General features: G+C 44.4%; 1 protein-coding gene across 1 annotated transcript in view; it reads right to left on the bottom strand.

Moving 5' to 3' along the window:
- Positions 1–19,316, bottom strand: part of LOC140740024 (cyclic AMP-responsive element-binding protein 3-like protein 3) — a 51,856-nt gene that overhangs the window by 27,531 nt on the left and 5,009 nt on the right. Inside the window, exons 2-3 of the mRNA XM_073068816.1 lie at positions 11,103–11,249; positions 8,199–8,481 (exon numbers count right to left, since the gene is read on the bottom strand). Coding sequence (XP_072924917.1) covers positions 8,199–8,481; positions 11,103–11,249 — 430 coding nt within the window. The remainder of the gene's footprint in view (positions 1–8,198; positions 8,482–11,102; positions 11,250–19,316) is intronic.

Genomic DNA, 19,316 nt, shown 5'->3' with positions numbered 1-19,316 from the left:
TACACTGGAAGGGAGAGCTTACACTGGAAGGGAGAGCTTACACTGGAAGGGAGAGCGTACACTGGAATGGAGAGCTTACATTGGAAGGGAGGGTTTACTCTGGAAGGGGGAGTTTACACTGGAAGGCAGGGTTTACACTGGAAGGGAGAGCTTATATTGGAAGGGAGAGCTTACACTGGAAGGGAGGGTTTACTCTGGAAGGGGGAGTTTACACTGGAAGGGAGGGTTTACTCTGGAAGGGGAGTTTACACTCCTGCTCCCATGTTTCCTCTGCTCTCCAAGTCTGACTGCCACACTAATACTGATCCTCCCCATCCCTTCCTTCCTCATCATCCCCCAATCCCTTCCTCCCCATCCCTTCCTCCCTCCCCCATCCCTGCCCATCCCTTCCTCCCTTCCCAGTATCACAAAACCCATCTGAAAGAAGAGAAGAGTCAGGTTGATGTTTGAGACATATTAGATTAAACACAAACTCATCTTCCATTACAGATGGTTTTGGTTGTGCCATTGATTTTTTTTCTTTCTCCCCTCTTGCCCAGAGACATCTGCAGTGAAACACCAGAGCCAGCACCAATACGAAGGCAGCAAACTCAATGGTCATGGGAATGGGTGCATCCAGCATTAATTGAGCCACCATGTTACCATCTGTTAATGCTCTGGCTTCTTCATCTGCTGGTTCTGTCATTTTGATGTTTGTTTATTATTCAGTTTTACATTTTCCAGTCTTCCAGCATCAACAGGAATTTGAGGAAAGACTGTTCCCCCATCCGATGACCCATGGAGGGCTGAGCTCGAGTTCCCTGCCCCTTATTCTGGTCCCCACCCCTGGAGTAAACTGTTGCTCTCCTTTATCCAAGCTACACCCCTGTAGTAGGTCTCACCCAAGTAATCCAGGTCTTATTACGTAACCCATTTCTGAGGTGTGGTGTTGGGACTGAACGGTGTACCGCACACATTATAATCTGTGCTTTATTATAAACCGTGCACTATTTAAATTCCACCCCTCAGAGTCTCTGATAACTTTGATACACCATTGAATTCACGATGCAAATACACATCATTGATGCAGCAAAGCATTCAAGGCGTATCAAACATGAAACAGTCACTCCCAACAACAGCAGTTCAGTGTACCACATCTACACAACACACTGCAGTTACTTACTCAGGCTACCCCCACAGACCCGCCCAAGCCTGCCATCTCTCCTATCAAGAAGGTCAAGGGCAGGTGGCTCATAGAAACAGCACTGCCCTTCAAACTGCAAATCATCTTCTTCGAAGCACAACACTGGACATTGATCGTAACTTGAGTTAATTCCCTTCACCACCAGCACTGCAGTGGTTCAAGGTGGCAGTTCCCAGGGGAGGTCACGGACGGCAATAAATACCGGACTTGCCAGCAAACTCCAGGTCCCAATGAAGAATGAAGAAACATTTGGCACTAAATACTGACCAGAAGCTTTGAGAAAAGAGGCAATGTTAAAGGAGAGGGAGGTGGGGAAGCTGCAGGATTAAAGGGAGGAACTTCAGTACAAGGCTTGAAGACGAGACCACAGTACTGGGCCACACAGGACAGTCAATGTGGAGGAATAGACTGATTGTGGGACTGGAGGAGCCTACAGATGTAGAAAAGCCCTAGATGGAGATAAACCTCAGAACAAAATGCTTGGGCCAAATGGTGTGTTTTTGTGTGATCCCGACTATGCAGAGAGGGAGAAAGAAATTGCATTTATATAATGAGCATCGCCTATCAAACAGCTCAAACCACTTCACAGAACCGACAGGAGAAGTCCCAGCTCTTCCCTGAAGGAACCTTCCTGTCTTTTCTAGAAGCTAAATGGCAGCTTCAAAACTATGAGTTTGGGTCAAATTTCTTCCATGGTTCTGTCCACAACAATATAGAGGGAGGTGTCCAGGAAAAAACAAGTAAGTTCGGGGTGATGTTTGTCGAAAGGAACTGAGAAATAAGCTCAAATGGACCTACCCAGTCCTCTCACATTCCCTTCTTTCCAAAACCTTCCACCCCCATTCCCCAATCACCCTGTTTCATTCTCCTCTCCTACCCATTTCAACTGCCATCACCTACACACTCCTCCCACTGACTCCCTCCACCATTGCTCCCATCTGCCCCTCCCCACCTCTCTCCCTTGGTTCCATGTTCCACCTTCCTTTCCTCTTAGTCCCATTACTTGCAGCCCTTTGGTGTCTTTCACTACCACCTCTGTTGCTACCTCCACCTCTCCCTTCCCCACCTGCCTTCATCTGTCCACCTCATCTAGATCCATCTATCAATAGCCATCTCTTGCCCCATCAATCCCATTCATCTCTTTACACTGGTTACCTCCCCTCTGCTCTGTCAGACCCTTCCAGTTCCTTCCACAGATGGTGCCTGATCCTCTGAGATTTGCCTGACCCTCTGAGATTCCATTTTCCATTTCCTTCCACAGATGCTGCCTGACCCTCTGAGTTCCTCCAGCAGCTTCATACAGACCAATGCTGCTGGATGACAGAAATGTGTTAGTGTAAGCAGGCAGAGAAAAGGACAACAGTTTTGAAGATCCTCTCTGAGCGGCCCCCTATATTATAATTTCCAGGACACCAGATCAAAATAACAAATAAAGCAGAATTCTTCATCAATCTTTGAACTTTGAACAATTGCTCATTTCTGCTTTTGTCTTTCATTTGTTACCTATGCAAATACACTTTAATAATGGTCGTCTACTGCCACCTTGTGGTCATGGTGCACTAAGATCCAAGCTTTGAGCCTTTTGTTAAGGAGTGGATGGATGGAACAAAATCACAATGCTTCTCTGGTGGCTTCAGGAGGTCACAACTACTAGAACCCAGGATTGGGGTAGATGGGCACTGGTGAGTCTGGCTGAAAGGTCTGCTTCTAGAAAGTTTCCAATGAGATACTTTAGAGCAGTAGTCACTATTGCTGTGTAAAAAATAGATCAGTCAGGTCCCATAGCAGAAGCTCCCACAAATACCAAATAGAAAATCAGGATCAGAATTAGAATCAGTTTTATTTTCACTATCTTATGTAATGTGATATTTGTTTGATGCAGCAGTACAGTACAAACTCATAAAATATTTAAGTTACAAATGAAATAAATGAGGTTGTACTTAGTTTGTGACATTAGCAGAGGGATAAGTATTGGCCAGAGAGGCCTTCCCTGCTGTTCTCAATGCTACAGGATCTTAACATTCATCTGATGACAAAGATTTAATCATTTAAAGATTCAATTTAATGGCTTGTCCAAGAGACTCTTGTAGTGTCACGTCCTGTAAGTACTGTACATCAAGCAAGAAATAATGCTCTGGACCCTAGAGTAGGACTTGAAGATACAACCACCTGACAACGTGTGGCCACATGCAAGTGCAGAAATCCTGTTTTGAGCCTTAGACAGTAAGAACAAAAGAAGGAATATAAAAGATGAGAAATAGGAGTATGTTTAGACTATTCATCTCCTCAGGCTGCCCCACCTTTCAACAAGTACGTGACTGATCTTCATCCTCAACCCCATTTTCCTCATATACTGGTCTGTCAGTCTCTGTTTTGAATTAATTCAGCGCTTGAGCATCCACAGCTCTCTCAGGCGGTACAGTAACGTAGCGATTACAGCGCCAGTGACCTGCACTCAGTTTCTGTTGCTGTCTCCAAAGGAGTTTGCACATTTTCCCCGTGACCACGTAGGATTCCTTCCCACATTCCGGGTTTTGAATCTGCTCTGGATTGTTAGAGCTGTTGAGGTCACCAACAGGGATCCACTGTCTGGAGGCATCCAGGCCTGCTGGTATTGGAGACAGCAGGTTCAGCGGTCTGTAGACAGGCAACCTTCCAATCCTTGCAGGCAGGACAAGAGAAAGTCAGAGAACTGGCGATTGAAAGTGTGGATCCGGTGGAGGATGACAAAAAATACAGGTCCATTAGAGGCGGCGAAGAGAGAAATATAGAAACATAGAAAACCAGCCCACAAAGTTGTGCCAAACATACCCCTAACTTAGAAATTACCTAGGGTTACCCTTAGCCTGAGCTCCATGTAGCTGTCTAGGAATCTCTTAAAAGACACTATCATGTCCACCTCCACCACCATCACCGGCAGCCCATTCCACGCACTCACCACCCTCTGCGTAAAAAAACTTACCAATAACATCCCCTCTCTACCTACTTCCAAGCACCTTAAAACTGGGTCCTTTCAGCCTTGGGAAAAAGCCTCTGACTATCTACACAATCAACACCGCTCATCATCTTATACGCCTCAATCAGGTCACCTCTCATCCTCCGTCGCTCCAAGGAGAAAAGGCCAAGTTCACTCAACCTATTCTCATAAGGCATGCCCCCCAATTCAGGCAACATCCTTGTAAATCTCCTCTGCACCCTTTCTATGGCTTCCAAATCCTTTCTGTAGTGAGGCGACCAGAATTGAGCACAGTACTCCAAGTGGGGTCTAACCAGGGTCCTATATAACTGCAACATTACCTCTCAGCTCTTAAACTCAATCCCAAGATTGATGAAGGCCAATGCACAATATGCCTTCTTAACCACACAGTCAACCTGCACAGCAGCTTTAAGTGTCCTATGGACTCAGACCTCAAGATCCCTCTGATCCTCCACGCTGCCAAGAGTCTTACCATTAATACTGTATTCTGCCATCATACTTGACCTAACAAAATGAACCACCTCACACTTATCTGGGTTGAACTCCATCTGCCACTTCTCAGCCCAGTTTTGCATCCTATCAATGGCCCGCTGTAACCTCTGACTGGCCTCCACACTATCCACAACACCCCCAACCTTTGAGTCATCAGCAAACCCATCCCTCCACTAACCCATCCCTCCACTTCCTCGTCCAGGTCATTTATAAAAATCAGGAAGAGGAGGGGGTCCCAGAACAGATCCCTGAGGCACACCACTGGTCACCGACCTCCATGCAGAATATGGCCCATCTACAACCCCTCTTTGCCTTCTGTGGGCAAGTCAATTCTGGATCCTCAAAACAATGTCCCCTTGGACCCCATGCTTCCTTACGTTGTCAATAAGCCTTGCATGGGGTACTTTGTCAAATGCCTTGCTGAAATCCATATACACTACATCTACTACTCTACCTCCATCAATGTGTTTAGTCACATCCTCAAAAAATTCAATCAGGCCCGTAAGGCACAACCTGACTTTGACAAAGCCATGCTGACTATTCCTAATCATATTATGCCTCACCAAATGTTCATAAATCCTGCCTCTCAGGATCTTCTCCATCAACTTATCAACCACTGAAGTAAGACTCACTGGTCTATAATTTCCTGGGCTATCTCTACTTCCTTTCTTGAATAATGGAACAACATCCGCAACCCTCCAATCCTCAGGCACCTCTCCCAACTGCAATGATGATGCAAACCTCATCGCCAGAGGCTCAGCAATTTCCTCCCTTGCCTCCCACAGTAGCCTGGGATACACCTCATCCGGTCCTGGTGACTTATCCAACTTGATGCTTTCCAAAAGCTCCAGCACATCCTCAGAATCCCAGAGTTGTGGAAGTGACTGGGATATGGATACCGCAACCTCTTCATGGTGTAAAGTGTGGTGCGTAGAATGCAGTGGGAGAAGCAGTCAGCTGAATGTGAGCACCTGGGTCCTCAGCGGGTCCAAATCAATAAGCTTGAAAACTATGTGGTACAAGCTGGAGGCGAAGACATGTTCCCAGAAAGGATATATGGCGGGTCTGGGTGAGCACACAGTCAAAGAGTTAGAGAGCAGCAGGGATCACAGCAGGGGAGCAGTGAGAGAGAGTTTCACTGAACTCCCGTCGAAGGGAAGATTTAAACTTCTTCAGGGTAGGCATCCCTGGAAGAGACTTCGCAGAGTAGTTATCCAATCACAAACAATTGAAAATCTGCAGATGCTGGAAATCCAAGCAACACACACAAGATGCTGGAGGAACTCAGCAGGCCAGGCAGCATCTGTGGAAAAGAGTAAACAGTCAAAGTTTCGAGCCGAGACCTTTCATCAGGACTGAAGAAGAAAAGGATGAGGTCAGAGTAAGGAGGTGGGGGAGGAGAGGAAGAAGTGATAGGTGATGGGGAAAGGGTGAAGTAAAGAGCCGGGAAGTTGATTAGTGAAAGAGATAAAGGGCTGGAGAAGGGGGAATCTGATAGGAGAGGGTAGAAGACCATGGAAGAAAGGGAAGAGGGAGGAGCACCAGAGGTAGGTGATGGGCAGGTAAGGAGATGAGGTGAGAGAGGGAAATGGGTATGAGGAATGGTGAAGAGGGACATTTACTGAAAGTTCAAGAAATGAATGTTCATGCTAGGTTGGAGGCTACCCAGATGGAATATAAGGTGGCCTCATGAGGTGACAACCTGAGTGTGGCCTCATCACAGCAGTAGAGAAGGCCATGGACTGACCTGTCGGAATGGGAATAGGAGGTAGAATTGAAATAGGTGGCCACCGGGAGATGCAACGTAAGTGCTCGGTGAAACGGTCTCCCAATCTATGTGAGGTCTCACCGAAAAACACTGGGAGCACCATCTCCAACGGGATCCCACCACCAAGCACATCTTCCCCTCCCCCCCACTTCCTGGTTTCCATGGAGATCGCTCCCTACATGACTCCTTGTCCATTCATCTCTCCCTCCTGGTGCATATCCTTGCCAGCAGAGCAAGTGCTACACCTGCCCATACACCTCCTCCCTCACTACCATTCAGAGCCCCAAGCATACCTTGCAGGTGAGGTGGCACTTTGCCTGTGACTCTGTTGGGGTTATTTACTGTATCTGGTGCTCCCAGTGTGGCCGCCTGAATGTCAGTGAGACACAATGTAGATCAGGAGACGGTTTTGCTGAGCACCAACGATCCATCTGCCAAAAAAAGAGGGATCTCCCAGGGGCCACCCATTTCAATTCTAATTCCCAGAACAATTCCAACATGTCAGTCCATGGTCTCCTCTGCTTTTGCAATGAGGCCACACTCAGGTTGGACGAACAACATTTTATATTGCGTCTGGGTAGCCTCTAACGTGAAGGCATGAACATCGATTTCTTGAACTTCTGGTAAATGCCCCCCCCCTCTCTTCACCATTCCCCATTCCCATTTCCCTCTCTCACCTAATCTCCTTACCTGCCCATCACCTTCCTCTGGTTCTCCTCCGCCTTCCCTTTCTTCCATGTCTTCTACCCTCCACTCAGATACCCACATTCTCCAGCCCTTTATCTCTTTCTCCAATCAACTTCCCAGCTCATTACTTCACCCCTCCCCCTCTCATGGTTTCACCTATCACCTGCCACCTTGTATTTCTTCCTCCCCACCCCCACCTTCTTACTCTTTTCTTTACAGTCCTGATGAAGGGTCATTCTTTTCCTCGGATGCTGCCTGGCCTGCTGAGTTCCTCCAGCATTTTGTGTGTTGCTTCGGTTTCTCTGCATCGACTACTGTAGTCAAATAGCCTTGGAGGCCTAACTGGTCTTTGGGGTACCAAGGAATGTTCACAATATTCAAGGAATGGTTGATATTTTTGCAGTAAGCACATAAAAATTGAATCCTGTAATAGAAACCAAACATGTTAGTAACATAGGATGATCTGTGGACAACGAAGGAGCAATCTCCAGCCAATATCCACTCAATAGATTGAAGAGAAAAGAGTATAGTTTCAGTTGCAGAGAGGAGGAGGGAGGTGACCAGAGAGGATATCCATGACAGGTGATACTCTTCAATTCTGATGAAAGGTTATTGACTGGAAAGATTATATCTGATTCCCTGTCTACAGGTGCTGCCTGATCTGCTCAGGATCTCCAGTATTCTCTGATTTCAATGAACTCCTGGCAGCCTCCCCAAATCTAACCCTGATCTGTTTACATCCTGCAGAGTCCTCTCCAAAGGAGAAAAGGGACACGGGAATAAAACCAGTAACTGGACAACAAACTCAGGGGAACATCCCCTTCCTAAATGCAAGAAACCCTGCTAGACATCTTGAGCCACAGACACAACATACTGGAGGAACTCAGCAACCCAGGCAAAATCTATGGAGGGAAATAAACAGCTGGCATTTCAGACTGGGACCTTTCTCTGACCAAAATATCAACTGTTTATTCCCTCCATTGGTGCCGCCCAGCTGCTGAGTTCCTCCAACATTTTGTGTGTGTTGAACATCTCCTTGTCTCTCTCTAAGTCTCCCAGGTCCACACTTACAGGGCAGCTGTGATTCTTACCAAAGCTGACAGAGAAATCCACATCTGGGTATGCCACATCAGGAGCTCCTGGGCAAGGGTCTGAGCAGCAGATCTCTGGGCCAGGGTGAAAGGGCAGCTCCGACTGGAAAGCCTCGAGGTTGTGGGGGCTGCTGGATGGCTGCTGCGGACTGTCCAGCTGGTCAGACAGGTGGTCCTCAGATATCCCACTGTCACTGCCAGCCGAGGACCAGAGTGGGGAGTCAGGGACGGTCTCAGGCAAGAGTGAGGACAGGATCTCCTTGTTACTTCTTCCACTGTGGGTCTGGACAAAGGAAGGAGATAAAGATCAAAGGATGGAGTGTCAAGGTGTTCTACTCATGCATAAAGAACAGGAGGATGACTACAGTGAAGGTTAGGACCAATCAAGGATAAAAGACGAAACATGTCTGGAGTAGGAGGAGTTAGGGGATACTTTGTTAGGGGATACCAGTTGGAGGGACCTTGACAGATGTAAGGACAGCGTCAAACAGGTTAATATGTTGGAGCATGTCGACGGTAAGAAAGAGGATGTGATGTAACTTTTGAAAAGCATTAGCATAGATAAATCCCCAGGCCAGGTAAGATCTGCCGAAAGTTACTACAGGAAGCAAGGAAAGAGGTTGATGCACCTTTGTCAATGATCTTTGTGTCCTCACTGGCAATAGGAGAAGTAACAGAAGATTGGAGAGTGGCAAATATTATTCTGTTGTTTGAGAAAGAGAATAAGGATAAGCCTGAATATTATAGACCAGTGAGTCTTAAATCAGTGGTAGGCAAACTTCGGAGAAGGTTCTTAGAGACAGATTTACAAGCCTTTGAAGAAGCATAGGCTGATTAGGGATAGTCAACGTGACTTGTGAGGGACAGTTCATGCCTCACAACCTGATTGAATTCTCGAGGTAATGTCAAAACAATCTAATGAATGTAAAGGAGTGGATGTGGTGTATATCAACTTTAGTAAGACATTCAACAAGTTCCACCATGGTAGGCTCATTCAGGAAGTCAAGAGGCATGTGACCCAGGGAAACATGGATTCAGAATTGGCTTGCCCACAGAAGGCAGGGGGTGAGTACTGGAGGGAACATTTTCTGTCTGGAGGTTGGTGACCAGTGATGTTCCACAGGGATCTGTTCTGGGACCCTTGCTCTTTGTGATTTTTATAAATAACTCAGATGAGGAAGTGGAAGAGTGGGCTAGTAAGTTTTCAGACTACACCAAGATTGATGGTGTTGCAGATACTGTAGAAGTTTATTGTACGTTACAACGGGACTTTGACAGGATGCAGAGCTGGGCTGAGAAGTGGCAGATGGAATTCAATCCAGAAAACTGTGAAATGGTTCACTTTGGAATATTGAACTTGAAGGCAGAATATGGGATTAATAGGAGGATTACTAGCAGTGTGGAGATAGAGGGATCTTGGGATCCACATCCATAGATCCTGCAGAGTTGCTGTGAAAGTGGATCGGATGGTTAAGGAGGTGTATGTGTTGGCTTTCATTGGGGGATTGAGTTCAAGTGCCACAAGTTAGTGTTACAGCTCTATAAATCCCTGGTTAGACCGCACTTAGAGTATTGTACTCAGTTCTAGTCACCTCATTATAGGAAGGATGTGGAAGCTTTAGAGATGGTCCAGAGGAGATTTACCAGGATGCTGACTGGACTAGAGAGCATGTCTTATGAGGAAAAGTTGAGCAAATTAAAGTTTTTCTCTTTGGAGTGAAGGAGGGTGAGAAGTGACTTGATAGAGATGTACAAGTGGCATTGATGAATAAAAAGCCAGCGCCTATTTTCCGAGGTGTAAATTGCTAATACCAGGTGATTGGTGCAAAGTACAGGCGGGGATGTCAGAGGTAGATTTTTCTACACACAGAGTGGGGAGTGCACTGCTAGGGGTGGTGGTAGAGGCAGATACATTAGGGAGATGTAAAAGACTCTTAGATAGGCAGATGGATGATAGAAAAATGGAGGCCCATGTAGGAAGGAAGGATTAGCTTGATCTTGGAATAGGTTAAAAGAATAGTACAACATTGTGGGCCAGAGTCTACTGTGTGAGGTTCTGTGTTCCACAAGGTGAGAGATGGGATTATCCTTCATGAGAGAGTTTGTGTGTGTGTGTGTGTGTGTGTGTGTGTGTGTGTGTGTGTGTGTGTGTGTGTGTGTGTGTGTGTGTGTGTGTGTGTGTGTGTGTGTGTGTGTGTGTGTGTGTGTGTGTGTGTGTGTGTGTGGTGGGTTTGGGGGTAGTTTTGATGATGGATTTTTGACCTGAAGTAATAGTTTTGGTTCTTTCCCCACAGCCTTTGTGTACAAGATTAAAAGAATCATAGATAAGGTGAACAGCTGTGACCTTTTCCTTAGAGGACATCATTCTAAGCTAAATGGAGGAAATTTTAGGGGTGATGTCAGAGGTAGGTTTTTTACACAGAGAGTAGTAGGTGTCTGGAATGAATCGGTAGGAGTGGTGTAGAGGCAGATACATTAGGGGCATTTAAGAGACTTAGATAGATGCATGGATAAAAGAAAAATGGAGGATTGTGGGCTATATAGGAAGGAAGGTTAAATTAATCATGCATTAGGTCAAAGGGTTGGCATAATATTGTGGGCTGAAGGGCCTGTGGTTGCATTGTACTGTTCGATGTTATAAACTTGATATAATTGTGTGACTCAGGTTACAATGATCCATGTGCAAAGTTCTTGAGATAACAGTATTGACCCAGTTTACGATGTTTTGTGTGTGTGTGTTGGGGGTGGGTAACCTGGGCTACAGTGTGCATTTACAATAGTGGCCTGTGTAATAGATACATTACAATGTGTTCTGTGTGTAAGCTGGGTTGGGCTCCTGGTGGGGTGACCAGGGTTACAAAGACCTGTACCCGCACAACGACGCAGCTTTACAATTCTCCTTACACTGGGCTGTGCCATCTCCCAGCACCCCGCACTCTCATGGCCATTTGCCTGGAAGTTTTCATGGCGAAGGATCCCATCCTGTTGGTCAAAGAGAAGATCGAGGAGCTCCACACTGTCCATTTCTGGGGCCAAGCATTCTCCAGGTGTCTAGAGAAGGGAAAATGGAAAGAGTATTCCCACAGTGAAGGGGAAAAAAATCAATCAGCAAGGATAGTATCACCATAATCAGAGGATAATTCATCTGTTAATTACTAATATAAATTGGAAGCAGAGCTCAAACCACTCCCAAATGTAAATGGGAAATGATCTATACCCCTCTCCCCTTCTTGGAATCTGTCTATACTTCTCGCTGCCTCCGCAGAGCAGCCAGTGTAATCAAAGACCCCACCCACCCTGGATACTCTCTCTCCTCTCCTCTTCCTTCAGGCAGTAGATACAAAAGCCTCAAAAAGCCAGGCTCAAGGACGGGTTCCGGCTCACTGTTATAAGAATATTGAATGGTTCCCTGGTACAATAAGATAGATTCTTGACCTCACAATCTACCTCATTATGATCTTGCACATTATTTTACCCGCACTGCACTTTCTCTGTAGCTGCTACACTTTATTCTACATTCTGTTGTTACTTTACCTTGTTCTGCCTCAATATGCTGTGTAATAATTTGATTTTTATAAATGGTATGCAAGAGAAGCTTCTCACTGTTTCTCAATGCATGTGACAATAATAAACCAATTTCGATTCCAATAATCAGTCTTGAAAGTTCAAGGAAATTACCCTATCTGTGAAGGGAGCTGGCTACAGGCTCACAACAGGAGACAACTTCAGAGAAATACTTCAGGTAGTGACAAGGTAATACCTGGGGAGTCTGTGTACCCAAGCAGGTACTTCTCACAATGCTGTGCTACAAGAACCTTGTGCCTTGGGACTCTGGGGCTTGTCCTCAGTCATTATTAGATCTCTGGGGAAAGCTACCTGGTCTCAGTAAAAGTATTCAAATACTCAGACTTGGTCTCGTTGGTTAATACGCACTCTTATTGTAACTGTATGCAGGTACTGTAATTATATAAAACCAGTTGTCCCTATCCAAAATATAGAGGTCAATTGCACACTGGAAGTATTGACAATGCATTTGATCCACCTGTTTACATCTACAGTCCCCAGGAGGCTCATTCAAAGTCACAGCAGTGAATAAAAATATTGAAATGGCATTGCAGCTGAACCTTGTGCGTTACACTTGCACATACAAGTCAGGCTGAATGTGAATTACACTTTCATTCAAATCCCAAGAAAATGCTGAACTCTCAGCTTCTGAAAACAGGCAGCTGTAAAAGTTGCCAGACCACTAACCACAGAAGAGCAGAGACGTCTCCTCCATTGCCCCCAACAATATTTATCCATCATCTGATTTCACTGAGAAAAACAAGGGTCGCTTGCCATTTGGGGCCTTGCAGAATGCAAATTGCTGCCTTACTGGGGACTTTACAATGGCAAATACAAAGATGAAATAATGTTTTTGTAAAGTAGAAAGCAAGTCATTTAGTCACCTACCTACAGGAAAGATGTCAAAAGATTGAAAGAGTGCTGAGAAAATTTACAAGGATGTTGCCAGGTCTTGAAAACCTGAGTTATAGGGAAAGGTTAGGACTTTATTCCCTGGAATGTAGAAGATTGAGAGGAGATTTGATAGAGGTATACAAAATTATGAAGGGTATAGATAGGGTAAATGCAAGCAGGCTTCTTCCACTAAGGTTGGATGAAACTAAAACCAGAGGTCATGGGTTAAGGATGGAATGTTTAAGGGGAATATAAAGGGGATCTTCTTCACTCAGAGGGTGGTGAGAGTGTGGCTGCCAGTGAAAGTGATGGATGCAGGTTTGATTTCAACATTTAAGAGAAATTTGGATAGGTACAAGGGTGGGAGAGCTATGGAGGGCCATGCTCTGAGTGCAGGTCAATAGGACTAGGCAGATTAATAGATCAGTATAGTCTAGATGGGCTGAAGGGCCTGTTTCTGTACTGTAGTGATCTATAACTCTAGGCAGTATTTTACTGGTTGGAACATACTTTAGGATTGAGCTATTGAGGTTGCAGAAAATAAAAGCAATTTTTTTTTCTATTTTACATTAATGAATAAATATCACCAATAAGAGAGAGTTGTCAGAAATCCAACCAGTTTTGGAAAGCAGATATTTGGTGCAGCTGTCAAGACCAAACAAGAAGGTTTCTAGTTCCTGAGGTCTGACTCATTTTATTCCAAGCTTTGTCAGAGAAAGAGGTTACCAGATAGATAAAGGAAAAGGTTCAACATCAAATCTTGCTTAAAGAAATGCAACATTCCATCTGGCTCCTCAGAATCCCTGTCCCGGGATCAGCAGGAATGTTCGCAATGGGTTGGAGAACCTCAGGACCATGAAGTAGGAGCATGCAGGAGCTTAATGCAAACACTGGAAGGAACACATCCCTTCACAAGCCATCTCATGAGGCACCTCCAGCCTCACCTTCAGTCCCACAATGGTCTCAGCAGCCACCTCAGAACCCACAGTACTGGAGAGGAAGCAAGTCAGCCTTAATCCAGTGGGACTGACCCAAGAAAAATTAATTGTCAGAACAAATGAGTCATACAGTCATCAGGCACAGAAACAGTCCCTTCAGCCCACTGAGTCCATACCCTTTTACACTAACCTTTATCAAAAGGATGTTGGAAATCTAAAATCAAAACAAAAATAATCTTCAGCAGCTCAGGCCAGACTTGTGTAGAAAGAAACAGTTATGCTTCAGATTGAAGTCTCCTCATCAGACTTGGGAAAGAGGGAATGCAAGCCTTTAGCATGTGTTATGTCTGAGAACTGTCTTTAAGGCTTTAGATAATTAAACTCTAATATTTGAGAGTTTAGTTCAAAAAGCAATGAATTGCTTTACCTGGATTATGAGAGAGAAGATTAATTCCAGTTCTGTGTAACAGTGTTTAGGTGAAAAAGAATTAGCAGGCTGTTTAGAAGCCTGATCTATTTCCACTGATTTTGCCATTCAGTTAAGATCTATTATACTCCATAGCTTAAGGTGACAAGATTTAAAGAAAAGGACAACTTTCTCACATACAAAACCACCTAAGAAGTATGTACTCTCACAAAATTCTGAAGCCTCGACACCACTAATTAGTGTCCAAGTTCAGGAGAAACCAACACCGGACCTTGCCCTGTATCACAGCATTTGGTAACACCAACACCAGAAACTGTAGCCTAGCAGAATACATGATGTCTACGTGATAGGAACACTGATCTGGATACACCGAGAAGATGGACAATCAAAGATGTGTGTTGATATACTTGAGTCACATAGAGTAATATTACTATCACATGCAATATATTTGCCTTCTGGTTACCTAGTACCATGATGCTACCAGAGAATTCTACCATAATTTCAGCATGCAGTGAGGATATATTCACGCCAATCAGTGCTGGGATTCCCAGGACTACAACACACATCAGTCTCTGTTATTTCCTTCATGGCATGGCTGGAAAATATAGATGACAGATGCTGATGCTTCATTGGCCAAGTAGGCATTGTCCAAACATCAGCTGCCTGTGTCACCTCAACAGGTCTAGCAGACAAACTTGATCGTGCCATTTGGTCAACAAAGCACAGTCTGTGTGTGCCTGTGTTGTGCCAATCCTACTTGTTCCTTCGTCTCTCTAAATTGCCTTAATGAAAGTTATTCCTGAATCTGCTTCAGCCCTCCTTTCAGCCAATGCAACACAAATCCTTGCGACTCTGTATGAAGGTGTAAAAACTTCTCTTTTTGGTATCCTGTTCGCCTATTCTATTTTGTTCTTTTCTCGTATTCTGTCATTGTGGAATGGTTTGTTGCCCCAGGACGTCCCTGGAGAAGGTGCAGGGTTTTTGTCTCTTGATATTAGTGCAGAGGTATCTTCATTCATTCAGCAATTGTCATGAGATGTCGCAGTCTGCGTGTCCATTATCTGTAGAATGGCAAACTGAAGCAAGTACCTGACTTCACAGCCCAGCCTCTGTATCTCTCACTGTGCACCTTCCATCCTCACTGGGGCAAACTGTGGACATACTGTACACCTGGGTGACTCACTACCTCACCAATGAGTCACCATGAGCAATAAGCAGCAACATGTAGTGATAATTTTGGAGTGAAGGAGGATGAGAGCTGACCTGATAGAGGTGCATAAGATTACGAAAGGCATAGATAAAGCGCACGCAACGTGCACAAAATGCTGGAGGAACTCAGCAGGCCGGGCAGCATCTATGGAAAAGAGTGCAGTTGACGTTTTGGACCCAGACCCTGAATCAGGGCTGGAAAAGTAAAGATGAGGGGTCAGAGTTGGAGGGTGGAGGAGGAGGGGAAGAAACACAAGGTGATAAGTGAAACTGGAAGGGTGAAAGAAAGAACTGGGAAGTTGATTGGTGAAAGAGAAACTGGGCTGGAGAAGGGGGAGACCAATAGGAGAGAACAAAAGACATGGAAGAAAGAAATGAGGGAGGAGTACCAGAGGGAGGCGACTATCAGGTAAAGAGATAAGGTGAGAGAGGGAAAAGGGAATGGGGAATGGGGAATGGTGAAGGAGAGGGGAGAGGCATTACTGGAAGTTCAAGAAATTGAAATCCATCAGGTTGGAGGAGTGACACCTTATATTTCGTCTGACTGTACTCTTTTCCATAGATGCTGCCTGCCCTGCTGAGTTCCTCCAGCATTTTGTGTGTGTTGCTTGGACTTCCAGCATTTGCAGACTTTCTTATGATTGTAGATAAAGTGGACAACAGCTTCTTTTCTCCCCTTGGTGGAAATGGCTAATAGCAAAGGACATCCTTTTAAGGTGAGTTGGGGGAAGTTTAGAGGAGATGTCACAGGTAGATCTTTCACACGGAGAGTGGTTGGTGCCTGGAATGTACTGCCAGTGTGGTGGCGTTAGAGACTAAATTGCTCCTAGTGTGTGGGTGGTGGAATCAATGGGAATGTGGGGAAAATGGATTACAGGGAAAATTATTGGGAAGTGGGATAGTTCTGTGAGCTGGCATAGATTGAATGGGCTGAATGTCTCCTTCAATGACATAGGGAAATACAAAACAATAAAAATAACAGTACAATTTACTAGTTGATACAAAGTCATGGTCACAATACGAACAAATTTGGGAATTAAATATACCAGGATAAGAGAAAATAGGAAAAAGTTGGTCTAATAATAAAGGAGAAATAAAGGCAGCAAAGAGATACATCATAGCTCAGAAAATTGATAAGTAGAATGAATCTGAGTTGGAGCAAAGAGGCAGAAAGGGACAGAAAACACAGTGTTGAATTAAAGGTGACAATTGTTTATGCAATGGAACAAAATCCTAGCAGTAAGGTCTCTCATCTGCAAAGAAAATGTGATCGGATCAGTCACTGGAATTTGTACCTCACTGGTGGATTGAACTCCAGAACGCAGAGTTCGTTTACAACCAAAAGGGGTAGAGAGAAAGGAAAGGGTATCCTAAAGTTAGCTGTTGTGTCTCTCAACTTCAACAACAAGGAAGTTGGTAGATTCTTTATCATTTATTACATTTCCCTCAAAAGGCTTCCATACAGCTGGTGGTAATTCAAACATTATAACATAGGTAGGCAGGTGGATACATTAGTCTTGTAGGGACTTGATACAGACTCGGAACAAGCAAGCGATAATGTGGAAGAATTAATGGAATGTGAGTGAGATGGTTTCCTAGATCATATGTTGAGGGCTGAAATGGTGAATTGGCTGTTTTAGATCTATTGTGGAATAAGAAAGAGAGAATTAATAATCTTTTAGTTCAGGGGGCTTTTGAGAAGAATGCTTGCAACATGATAACATTATATATAAAGATTGAAAATGAAACTGGCCCTTAATTAATAAACAAAGAAGCATGTGAAAGTTTGCATAGTTGGCTGGTGGTGGACTGGAAACTACTTTAGAAGGTATGAAAGTGTGATGGAAACACGCAATTGTTAATGTTTAATGAATTAATACATGGCTAGCAGAAAATATACACTCAGTGGCCACTTTTTTAGGTACACCTATATACCTGCTCGAAAATGCAAATATCTAATCAGCCAATTATGTAGCAGCAACTCAATGCATAAAAACATGCAGATATGACCAAGTGGCTCCGTTGTTGTTCAGACCAAACATCAGAAATGTGATCTAAATGACTTTGACCATGGAATGATTATTGGTGCCAGATAAGGTGGTTTGTGTAACTCAGACACTGCTGGTCTCCTGGAACTTTCACACGTAACAGCCTCTAGCGTTTACAGAGAATGGTGCAAAAAAAACAGAAAAACACCCAGTGAATGACAGTTCAGTGGGTGGAAACGCCTTGTTAATGAGAGACATGAGAGGAGAATGGATGAACTGGTTCAAGAGCAGACAGGAAGGCAACAGGAACTCAGAAAACCACGCCTTGCAACAGCGTGCAAAAGGGGAAATCTGAATGTGAGACGTGTCAAACCTTGAAGCGGATGAGATACAGCAGCAGAAGATCACAGACACACACTCGGTGACCACCTTATTAAATGCCTAATAAGGTGGCACTAAGTGTATATCTACTTAAGGGGTAAAATTCCAACAGAAAAGAAAAATATGCATCATAAAATATTGCCATAAAAGGCAGTAATCCACTGGATAAGGAAAGCTTCAGAAGTCAACAACAGAGGATCAAGACAACAATAATGAAAACAAAGATAGAATTCAAGAGTATTCTAGAGGGAAAAATAACAAGGTACCGTCTGATTCATCTTGCCGCTCAAAACTAGAGCACAGAGGATTGTGGGTATGCTTTGGTGCCGATTGGTGATTGGTTAATGGAAAGAAGACGATGAATAGGAAAGGACAACTGATTTTTGTGTTGGGGACTGTGAGTGGTGGGGTGCCAGAGGTTATCAGTGCAAGGGATTACTTCTGTCAGCAATTCAGATAAAGAGTTCAGTACAATATTTCCAGGTTGGCTCATGATATAAAGCAGAGTAACATTGTGGAGCGTGATGAGGATACACTGAGACAACAGGAGGATACATGTGGGCTATGTAAATGGACTAGGGCCCCGCAGATAGAATATAATGGGGAGGGAGGTGAATGTGGGACCATACACTTCAGCACAATGTGGATGAACAGTGTAATTATTGAAAGGTGAGAGATTGAAAGGTGTTAGTGCTGAGAGAGGTTGGTGCATGATTCACTCAAAGTTAATGCGCGGCAAGCAACGAAGGAAACAAAGAGTATGCTGAGTTTTATCATGATAGGAAAAGACTTCCTACTGTAAGATTATGTGGAACATTGAGTACAGGTCCGGTCAGGATCGATTTCTAACAAGGGAATGGAGTGCCAGGCAGGCATTTGAGAGATGGGACAGGGCAGTTGGACTGGCAGACAAATAGGGGCCTGTGGGGAGGACCAGCGGATTACTGAAGTCCGAATGGCATTGCAGGTGGAGGAGAGGCTGCAGATCGGAGTTCTGGTGGGGTGAGGGGGAGAGTGGGTTGGTGCTGCAATATGCAGACCGGGTTGTGTTGCCTGCAGGTGCCCTCAGAACAATGACCAAAAGGTCACCCAGCACGGACAACAAGGACATCCCCTGCATCCCCATCGTGGAAAGCACATTAGGGTACTGCAGCGATTCACACTTGGATATGCTCAATCAGAACTTCAAGCGACATAAAACAACCCAGAAACAGGCATTATTCAATTAGTTATCTGGAGTCAAATAGATTTTCAACTATGTAATAGTGAAAAAGGTATGATACAATTTAGTTTCTATGACCTTTATAGTGCAAGAGGACTTTTGGCATTTTAGCAAAAAGTTGCAAATAACTTGTTCTTTTAATAAAAAATACCAAGCAGTGACTGAGTTGAGAAATAGTGTAGATCACTAAAAGGTATTGCTGCTCTAGACTAGACCTTTCAATTTCATTTGTTTCTTCTATCCCTCTTCTGTCACTAATCACAGTTCAGCAATACTGTGACCACTTTGATCACCTGGCACCAAAATGGACTCTTCATTGTCTTAGTTGGTATGTTTGATGTTTCATTTTTGGTGTTGCGTGTGAATGCTGCTATGTGAAAATGAAACTGTTCAAGTAAATTCTCCATTGTACTTGTGCATAAACGTACTTACACATGTACAACAAACTTGACTTTGACCTTAATTGCTGGCTTTAAAAATTTGACAGTGTTGATC

The sequence above is a fragment of the Hemitrygon akajei genome, chromosome 16 (assembly GCF_048418815.1).
Source record: "Hemitrygon akajei chromosome 16, sHemAka1.3, whole genome shotgun sequence".
Taxonomy (NCBI): domain Eukaryota; kingdom Metazoa; phylum Chordata; class Chondrichthyes; order Myliobatiformes; family Dasyatidae; genus Hemitrygon; species Hemitrygon akajei.
The sequence above is the reverse complement of the archived record's forward strand: the minus strand, read 5'-3'. Positions and strand labels throughout refer to the sequence as shown.